This window comes from Calliphora vicina, chromosome 1, assembly GCF_958450345.1.
Source record: "Calliphora vicina chromosome 1, idCalVici1.1, whole genome shotgun sequence".
Classification (NCBI taxonomy): Eukaryota; Metazoa; Arthropoda; class Insecta; order Diptera; family Calliphoridae; genus Calliphora; species Calliphora vicina.
Genome location: NC_088780.1, coordinates 111,809,391 through 111,820,151, shown reverse-complemented (window position 1 = coordinate 111,820,151; position 10,761 = coordinate 111,809,391). Strand labels below are relative to the sequence as shown.

Sequence of the window (10,761 nt, the reverse complement as noted above, 5' to 3'; positions counted from 1 at the left end):
TGGCTGAAGTTCGGCGAGAAAGAAATCTCATTTGTAACGGAACTAATTGGAATTTTTCCATTTCCGATGTCCAACAATTGTTTTGAGAATGTTTCGGCAGAAGGGTCTTTCAGCAAATGAACACGCATGATCGTCGATAGCGTTGTACTTTTGGATATTTTGAAGGAAGTACTTGGTAATAGGAGTGACGCCGGAAATTTAACTTAGAAGCGGCACAATAATTGGTGGCAGAAAAACTTTACCATTCGAACAGCACATTCCAGGCGAACTTCAAAACGTTGCAATGTAAGCAAAGTTTGTTCATTGGGCCAATCAGTACATCTTTGTGATTCCTGTAGTCATCATCCTTATTGTAATAAAATGCCGGCAACTTTAAATCTAGAGCCGTTTTTGTGGCTCTCGAATGAAAAAATAATTGTTTGTCAACATATTTTGTACAGAAAAATTTTTTTCGACAAAATTAATTTAACAATCACAACAATCACTGATCTTGAAAACCTGTATATAAGAAACTAAATAAACTACCTATAAGAATTGAAGAAATGGTCGATCAACAATTATACAATGTAATGTATTATGTAAAAATTTGATTTGCCTTCCTCCCACAATTCGAAAATCAAAAATCTGACTTTACAGTATTATCCGCTGGGATATTCTAAAGATTCTCTTTAAATGTCATCAAAATCAGCCCAGCCGTTTTTGAGTTCATTCGCAACATATGTACATATAACATTCATAAAGTTCTTTTTTAAATTCTACGGAGCCGGATCAATTTATCAGATATATTGTGATGGTGGTAGACTTCTTCTTACTTGTTCTTCATCAATAATAGTCTACTTTATTTGGCTTCAGATTAATAATTGATTATTTATTTTAAAAATTCTTTTCTTAAGCCTAAAATTCTTAAACACTACTTTTGAGTGATTCCTAAATCTACTCAATATCAATAGAAAGGTTCTTAGATTCTACTCAATGTAACAATTTGCATTGTTTACATTCTACACATTGGTGTATTGACTCATGCCTGTCTGTGTTTTTTGGAGTGTGCTTGGAACAAAGCATATTGTCAAATATGCTGAATGTTCAATAAATGTTTTGAGTGATTAAACCCTTTGTTCAATACACAATTCTATTGTAACGCGAAACAGTTGATCTAATTCTTGATCAGCCGAAGACTCAATTTCCCAACAAGCTAAATGGGACCACACACACAACACGTGTTGCACCATGAACATTCAAGTACTTCATGTACACACTACAATATGTTCGTAAATTGATATTTATTAATGGAAGAATCGGTCCATAAATAGCTGAAGTACCCCATAAATAATAATACAAATCTTGCGACAATCTTATAACCTACGACTAGTGTTTGCATCGGGCGCATTCGCTAACGAAATTTTTAGTGAATAATTTATAATGTAGTATTAAGATTTGACTATTTTTATATCAAAAATTGTGGAAAGTTAGTTGATTTGTCCTAATACAAACAATAATTTTCGAGTGAACTTCAAATGTTAAATGCAGCAGGTGTGTTTGCTTGAATATTTTGATTTATCTACTCCTCTTACAGATTTATATTTATGTGCAAATCTCTTTATGGTTTTCAAACCATTCATGAATTCAAATGAATTCAAAACTGTTTATTGCTTTTTATCATTCACTTTTACCAGACTTGTGCAATTATTCATCATAAAAGTACAGAGAATTCTTCAAAATAGTTTGCAAGTGGATAAAACTAATTGAATATATTTGAAATATGTAGGTAGTTTTGAGTACAAATTCATATGGTAGCAACAGCTAAGATTCAGTTTTTAGAGATTAAAGAATCAGGAATAAAATTCTAAATGTTACGTACAATCATTTTTTAAAAATAATATGCTTATTTAAAGTATGTATATGATATGTTGTTTTAAGTAGCTGTTTATATTTTGTCTGGGAAAATTATAGATTTATGAAATTTTATAAATAAAAAACTTTTCTGTACATATCTGTAGTGTCAAACAATTTCACAAATGCCACACTTTATCCCTGTTTTCTTTCATTCAGTGCACATTTATTTTGTTCAAAGTGATGGCATTGACCAGACCATGAACTTTAAAAAGCATTGTGATAATATCAGACTTTGTTGACTTGGCTTCATATTCTTTTTCAAAATTGTTTTATGTTTTTGTTGTTCACCTAATAGAAATACTCTTTCATGGCGAATTAAAGAGTATTTTTTTATTCTAAATGAACTGTCATGTCAATTCACTTGTGGTTGTTGTGGCGAAAAATACAACAAACCGATCTTATATACCCTTCACCAAATTATACTTCAATTTGTGGACCGATTTTGCTAATTTTAAATAGGAAACTTCTTGAAAGTATGTCTGACAGATTTGTTGGAGATTTGGATCCCGAAGATATCTGGGGAAAATTTATATCAACAAACAGACGGACAGACAGACGGACACGGCTTAATCGACTCCGCTATCTATAAGGATCCATAATATATCCTATAAAGTATATTTATATGATCGGAAAATTATATTGTGGAAATTACAAACGGAATGACAAACTTATATATACCCTTCTCACGAAGGTGAAGGGTATAAAAACAACAACAGGCGACTTTGACAGTTCACTTATCTTTTAACAAAAACAAAGTTCCTGTTGTTTTTGTATTGTTGTAGTGATGCAGTCACCTTTCTAAGTGTGCCCTGGACAGCTTCAACACCCAAACAACCATGATCAGCTGATCGGTTGAACACACCTGATAAATCAAGTCGACTTGTACTCTTCCTTTTATGACCTGGTTCGATGACAACGTGATGGGAATTCTAACAAATTTTTATAACATAAAAGGTATTAAAAATAAACTTCTTTTGTAAAACACACAAATTAATGGACATGTTCTTTTGAACATAATATTAGGAAATATAAATCAATTGATTTATGTTGTAGTAAATAAAAAACAAACAAGTAAGAATGTATGTTCGGGCAAGCACCACCATATAATACCCTACACTGAGTAAATGAGCGAACCATTTTTTTTTTAATTTCAATAATTTATTTTCGTCAATGATTTTTGGAAGTCGGCCTTATATGGTAGCTATGACTAATTATGGACCGATCACCATGAAATTAGGTCGTGTGATTTATAAAATTACGTGACATGACTTCCGTATATATAGAATTTTTTGGAGCGAAATTTGTGTATACACTTATATAAATTAAACAGTTAAGACCCATGGTAGGCGTTCATATTGCTGAGGTTACGATGATTTTCGTGAAACAACCCGAATGTGAACAAAAGAGCGTAATAGAGCGTAAAAATACACACAATTCATTCAGTTTCTTGATGTTGTTGTGGATATTTTATTTTTTACCCAAAAGAGCACACAAATAAATGCCTCTTTTTGCGTACCACTGGTTAAGACCGATAAATTCCAATGTTGGGAGAAGATTTTAATGTGAGTTAAGTGAAATAATTGACCGATTTCAGCCAGTTTCAATAGGCTTCGTACTTGTGCTGAAACAAATGTATGTACAAAATTTGATCGAAATATCTTTAAAATTGCGATTTGTACTCTGCACACAAGGTTTACGGACGGACGGACATCGTTTAATCGACTCAGAAAGTGCTGCTGAGTCGATCGGTATACTTTAAGGTGAGCGTTAGTCTTATTTTTTTGGGCGTTACCAACATCAGCACAAACGCATTATATCCTCCCCACTAGGGTAATGTAGGGTATAAATAACAATATTTTACAATTAAATATTATACTCTAAACATAGCAATTTCCTTTCGGAAGTTGTGTAAAAAAGCCATTTATGGGTATACTACCCATTGTAACTGGGCGAATAAAATTCAATTAAATAAAAACTAAAGACTACTTTAAGGTGCCACTATATACAAAATTTATTTATACAACTGGGAATAGTTTTTTTATGTTTTATTTCTGCATTTGTTTGTTATACGTAATTTCTATTTCTGTTTTTTAACTTCATTTCAAATTCAAATATCTAAATATTATTGCATACTTTCTAGTTTTATTTTGTGGTTTAATTTTAAATTTTTATAAATACACAGTATGTGTCATTTAAAAATTCCAACTTTTGCTTTGTGGTTTTATATACATTTCATATTATATTTATGGCACACATTGTTTGTGTAGAAATAATCGTTATTTTTTTTAAAGTTGTGGTTATTAACAGTTTATCAGTTATATTTCAATACATATTTATCAATATGTATTTTGAAATTTTAAATTAAAACAACAATAACGCTATACAACAAAATCAAATTTTTTCCAAAATTACAATATGCTGGACATTGTATTGTAATGAAGTGGAATTGCCTAGAGATAGAAAAATTTAATTAATGAATACTTCCACATTTGCTATCGAAGGTAAAATAATAGAGATATTAGATGATTAGTTAAATTTTAAGTATTTTTTTTTCATGCAAAATTTTTACGGTACTTTAAAATAAAATTCTTAATAAATGAGAAATTTTGTTATGTCTTATTTCTAAATTTCTGGTTGAATTTTCCGTTTTGGTGTATTCAGGGACTTATAGTAAAATTTCACGGCCAATATTTTTGCGGAACATTTTAACCCCTTAAATCCCTGTTTTAACGGTGTATTTTGCTCTTTTTTAAAAGAAGACCCATGCCTTGAGGATTTAGAGGGTTAACTTATTCTACAAAAATATTCTCCGTAACATTTTACATAAATTTTCTGAACACTTTTAATACCTTAAATGAAAGGATCACATGGTTTCTTATGCCGATTAACAATAATAACGAGCCATAGTTGGGAAACTTTAACTCCCCTCAAATGAAATTCAGATGTAAACTTTCAAAACGCCGATACACGTGTCTTTTTTTTTTGTTTCCTCTATCGAAATTTATTGGTCTGACCTTGTATTTTTTTTGGTGTTGTAAAAGCGAACAAATTGTTTACAAATTCAATGGCCCATAATTAACTTGGTTAATATGGTTTGAGTTCTTTTGTTACTATTGTATATATATATATGACATTAAAATGGGTGGGATCAGAATAGTGGGCGTGGTACTTCATATAGCAAGTAAGTAGTTATTTTAGAAAATCTGAAAAACTGTAATTGCGGCAGTAATAAAACTTTGTGTACATTGTATTGATGCCAGTATCTGCTGCTACGTTAAAAACAAAGGAGATCGCAATAGTAAAAGTGGCACCACATATCTACACAAATAAAATAGTGAGATTCCCAAAATATTGCGTGAGTTATTTTATTACCATTGTACGTAATTGGGATAAAAATGGGCGGGATTATAACAGATATTTATTAACGAATATATGGAGAACTATAATAGTGAGTCCAAATTATATTGTTGTCAGTATACTCTACTGAGGGGTGATCAAAAAAGTGGGCGTTGCCTCTTTCATATAAAGTAAATAATTATTATTATTATTAAATATCTATAATAGTGTAATTCACCATACTTTATATGAGTTATTTTTACATCTTAGTATGTAGTTGGGATGTAATTTGTACGCAAAACAAAGTAGTAATTTTCATTTATCTGAAGAACTGTTATTGTGAGAATCTTCAAACTTTGTACGAATTACATACCTATCATTTTAAGTAGCTGAGCTAAAAATGGGAGAGATCGGAACAATTGGCTTGGCTCTAATCATTAAATATTTTTTTTTTTTAAACAATATAAGTAATACTCTTTTTTTTTATTTTCTGTTTCAGGTGAGTTCCAATATTTCTAATTTGTCATTAATCTTTGTAAGTAACAGTAAAATTTTAATTTTTATATTATCATTCATAATGAAATTTGTAGATTATTTATGTAGAAATATTTTGATATACTTGTTCATATGTACAAACTTTTGATATCCATATTCAGTGTTAACTATTCAACCTTTGGAAATTACTGTTATTTGAAAGATTAAAAAAATACTTGCCTGATGATATTTATATAGTATATTTGTTTGTTTTAACTAAGGAGTGAGATCGAAAAAATATTAACATACGTAAATGTTAATAAAAACAAGTAAGGAAGTATGGTCGGTCAAGCCCGACCATATAATACCCTACACTAAGTAAAAGAGCAAAAACATTTTTCATTTAAAATTTCAATAATTTATATTTTTGAGTGATTTTCGGAAGTGGGCCTTATATGGGGGCTATGACCAATTATGGACCGATCACCATGAAATTAGATCGTGTGATTTATGTCTATATTAAAGTTAACTATGTTGAATTTTGTGTGTATACCAACATTTTTAAGCGATTTATGCACGTTAATATGATTTTCGGAAGCGGGTCTATATGGGAGCTATGACTAATTATGGACCGATCGTAACAAAATTCGGTGACATGAATTTTGTGTATATAAAACTTATTTGGAGCGGAATTTGTGGAGATACATATATAAATTAAACATTTATGACCGATAAAGTCCAATTTCGGGAGGACATTTGTATGGGGGCTAGGTGAAATAATGGAACGATTCCAGCCAGTTTCAATAGGCTTGGTCCTTTGGCCGAAAAAATTGCGACCTGTACTCTGCGCACAAGGTTTACATGGACAGCCAGCCAGCCGACCAGACGGACAGACGGACATCGTTTAATCGACTCAGAAAGTGATTCTTAGTCGATCTGTATACTTTAAGGTGGGTGTTAGACTAATATTTTTGGGCGTTACAAACATCTGCACAAACGCATTATACCCTCCCCACTATGGTGGGGTATAAAAAGAAACCACTAAACCTACAGTTCTAATTCTGTACATTCCTTGATGTACATAAATGTCGGTATTTATAGAGCCCTTTGTACCAATGTTTGGCTTCTTTTGCCGCAACTGCATATTGCTTGCCATACCAAGAACTGTTTGGGAAAATTTTCTACAACATTTCCTCGAGCATCAGCAACATAAAAATATTGACCCGGACGTTTCGTCATTTATTATGCAGCAGGTATATTTTTTATAAAATTTTATCTCAATTTCCGTGCTCTTACGTTGGCCTCTAAAAGTTCCTGTCAGGAATTTTCCTACCAGATGTGTTGGGAGCTCTTTTAAAAATGCTTTCTATTTATTGGCTTTAGAAACATCATGTGGACCATTCCTTCTACCTGAACCAGGTTTTCTATCAACGGGCAAGTTCTCTCGATACTGATTAATAACATTGGAATCAGTTTGACGGCAGACCTTTGATTGTTTGGGGAACTTTTTGTTGGACTATGTTGGGTTTTGTTGAAAATATTTAATAATTTTAGTAGGCACTTTTTTCTTGTCACTCATTTTAATCACATTAACAATAAATGAACATAATTGGCATTAAACATAACAACTGAAATACTTTACAAAGGTAACTTGATCAAAAAAATAAATAATACTTTTGTTAAAAGTTTTAAGGAAAAACGTGTGTTAAGGTTTTTACGATTTCACTCCTTACATTTGTTCCCCAGTACACAGAAAAAAGTTTCAACATAAATATTATGATTCGAATTCATTGATTTCAATTCATAACATTTATAAATAATTTCTTAAATAGTATGATTTTTTTAATATTTTATGTTTTGAAATAAAATCTAGAAGCCTTGAAAAATATAATTTCAATTTCATTTTTATTTTTATGTTGTTCAAAAATGTTTGAAATTTTTCATGGAAAATTTTTAGTTTTTTTATGATTTTCAGCTACAAAATGATATAAAAAGCGCGAAAATGATTAAATTGATTTAAGAGGATGAAATGCTTTTATATTTATGAATGTTTTATTATGTTTAATGATAATTTTTAAGTTTCAGATATTCTCCTTTTTATCTTAAAATATTGGCCAATATATGGCTATTATGCAAATATTCTTGCACTAATTCATTATATAATACAATTATAATGCAATTTATTAAAAAAATTAAGTAAAAAAAGCAAAAATTTCCGTCATGTAAAATTTTATAATATTTATGAACATGTTCTTATTTTGAATGAAATAAGTTTGGGAAAAAAAAGTCAAGTTCGATTAATAATATTTATTACAAAATTCATTCCAATTATGAATTTTTTTTCTGTGTATATATATTTTACAAAGATACATTGCTATTGTATAATTAAATACTTTTGTTATTTACATTAAATAATTATAGTGATATGTTGTTATTTATGTAATCAATCATCAATGGACCCTTTTAAAATATGGCTAACTTTCTCCTCACCATCACAAGTAATTTTAATTAGGGAATTTCTAGGTTCAAGTCTGGCTAATGAAAGTTCCGTTATGCACATATCGAGTTTACCATTTGGATCCAACATATGCGCATCAAACGTATAAACAACGCTTGGTACAAATTTGAAAGCAGCTTCTATACCTTTTACACTTTAAAAACGATATTAAATGAAAACCAAAATAAATTAAAATAAACAAAAACTTACGTTAAATATGGACCATCTCTGCGTCGTAATTGGGCCAATGCATTATTAAGTATGTCTGTAGCATCCTCAAAATCTTCACCATACAGCTGGAAAAATTAATGTGGTATTTTAATATTTAATATTGTTTGTTTTATATATATGGCAGATTTTCGTTACCTTTTGGGCTTTGATTTTTATTAAGATTGTAGCCAGGAAAATACAAATTGTTAATTTAGGCATTTCAGCTGAAAAATTACTTTCTTTTATCTAAATTTGAATAAACTGTTTAAAGTTTATTTTGAGATAGTTTTCAGTTTTATACACTATTTGTTAATAAGGCATTTAAAACCAATTTAATAAAGTTAATTAATTCGCAACGATCTGATAGATGGAAATTTATTAAAACAAATTTAAACTTTACATTAATGGCTGTAACTCGTTATTACTAGACAGCCAAAGTCTCAGCAAAGGGTGACTTTTTTAATTCGCTTGATGTCACAACATTTAGATATTTTGCTATATCCTTTTAAATATGTGGATAATATAAATAAATTGAAACTTCATTCATCTGTTTCTGATCTTTCCTCCCGTAAGAGGGAAAATGACTCTTACGCACAAATATACCAACTAATTCTTTGGTATATTAGTGCTCAGAAATACAGCCTAAACAAGCTACAAATTGTTTTATCATGATTAAACGAATTATAATTCTAGACTTGTGATCAAAATTATTGAACACATTTTCTACGGTTATGAAAAAATCAACATAGTCGTGAATATTTGCTTATATCTGAGACATCCATTGGCTGATTTTGGCTAAGTGACTGTACCAAAATTCTCAAGACAGTATATTGATGTCTGATGTGAGTTCTGTGGAGGCTTTCAATCAAAATATATCCTTAAAAGGATATAAGGTTATATGTCTTATATCCTTATATATATATAGAAGTTATATATATAAAGAAGTTTCTTAAAAACCAAATAAATATCGGAGGTGTAAAAACTTAAAAAAAACTTTATGACTCATATTTAAAGAATAAAGTGTCGATCGGCTTTGAAATGTTTATTAAATAAAACAATTCGATACATGTTTAAAAAGGTCCATGTTAAAAGAAAAGTAATTAAAGATTTTATGTTATTATATAATTGGGTTCACGAAAATCTTCTGGCTTACAATTCTATTAATCTCTTCATCTTGATCACACTTTATATTTACGAAAGTATTTATATCACCATATTTATATGAAATCGTCACCGTACATTTCTTGGGGTCATGTCTCCAATCTTCGACCCGGATATCAAAAGTGTAAATAATACTGGGTACGAATTTGTATACCGCATCTACACCGTGTTGTCTTACAACGAAATTAAAATAATATATTTTTTAATAATAAGTTTAAATAGTGTAAACTATAACTTACGAGTAAATGGGCCCATCTTCGTGAATTAATAGATCCAAAGCTCTATCTAAAATTTTTTCGGCATCCTTTTTTCTATTACCAAATAACTAAAATGAGAAACATAAATTATTTGCACGTTTACTGCCATCATTCTACATAGTTTCTTACTCTATCTGCATTTGCCGTTAATAAAAACATAGAGAAGCAAATACATGCGGTAGTTCTAAACATTTTCGAAATAGTACACATTTACTTTTAATTATTTTTATTAAAAAAAATAAACAGTTAAATTGTATTATTACATTTAGCTTTTATATTGACTTTTTTCTACACCATATGATGTTAATTAAACGAAGAAATTTAATTTGAAGCGCCCAACTGAATTATAATGTAACATTATTAGGGTCACTCTTGCCCTACAGATGTCTATAAATGAGACTAAATTTGAACAGACTACTATAATGCGACTATAGATTAAACTTATGATTAGACTACAGACCAGACAATAGACGATTCTACCTAATAAGTTACAATATTATAAGCCTGGTCCAATTAAGGGTTCCTAATCGAAAAAAATTTCCCAGGGAACATTTTTGTATAGAAATTTCTTTATAAGTTTCCTTCATAAAGTTGCCGTATTATTTTCTCGCAGATACAAAATATTCGTTGTGGTTTGTTGCTAATTGAATGATTCGATTATATTCATAAAATTACAAAGAATAATTACAAATTAAATTAAATAACTTGCCACCCCAAATAAAAATTTATCAGCCATAATAATCGGTTATTTCAACTGAATTATTTGATTATCGATAAATTCGGTTATCACAAATAAAACTACATTCTCTCTGTGACAAAAACGGAAAAATATAGCGAACGAGTGTTTGAGTGGACGTTTTACATGTATTTTGTTTTTGTTACGTTTTACATGTATTTTGTTTTTGTTACAATAACAAAACACATGTTAAATTT

General features: G+C 29.7%; 1 protein-coding gene and 1 long non-coding RNA gene across 2 annotated transcripts; both read right to left on the bottom strand.

The window, feature by feature from the left end:
* Nucleotides 1–8,045: 8,045 nt before the first annotated feature.
* LOC135960875 (uncharacterized) lies at nt 8,046–8,672 on the bottom strand. Its single transcript, XM_065512278.1, has 3 exons — nt 8,567–8,672; nt 8,411–8,496; nt 8,046–8,354 (listed from the first exon to the last, which is right to left on the bottom strand). The coding sequence occupies exons 1-3, from the start codon at nt 8,627–8,629 to the stop codon at nt 8,147–8,149; spliced, it is 357 nt and encodes a 118-aa protein (XP_065368350.1). The 5' UTR covers nt 8,630–8,672; the 3' UTR covers nt 8,046–8,146.
* A 771-nt stretch (nt 8,673–9,443) lies between these two features.
* On the bottom strand, nt 9,444–10,056 carry LOC135963185 (uncharacterized). Its single transcript, XR_010576830.1, has 3 exons — nt 9,958–10,056; nt 9,811–9,896; nt 9,444–9,744 (listed from the first exon to the last, which is right to left on the bottom strand). It is a non-coding gene; the product is annotated as an uncharacterized LOC135963185 (long non-coding RNA).
* Nucleotides 10,057–10,761: the final 705 nt, after the last annotated feature.

Bases quoted from the DNA above. Each gene is read 5' to 3' on its own strand.
- LOC135960875 (XM_065512278.1), bottom strand. From the start codon at position 8,629: ATGCCTAAATTAACAATTTGTATTTTCCTGGCTACAATCTTAATAAAA. The intron at 8,497-8,566 runs GTAACGAAAATC...TAATTTTTCCAG, and splicing joins TAAAAATCAAAGCCCAAAAG to CTGTATGGTGAAGATTTTGA. The intron at 8,355-8,410 runs GTAAGTTTTTGT...TCGTTTTTAAAG, and splicing joins AGAGATGGTCCATATTTAAC to TGTAAAAGGTATAGAAGCTG.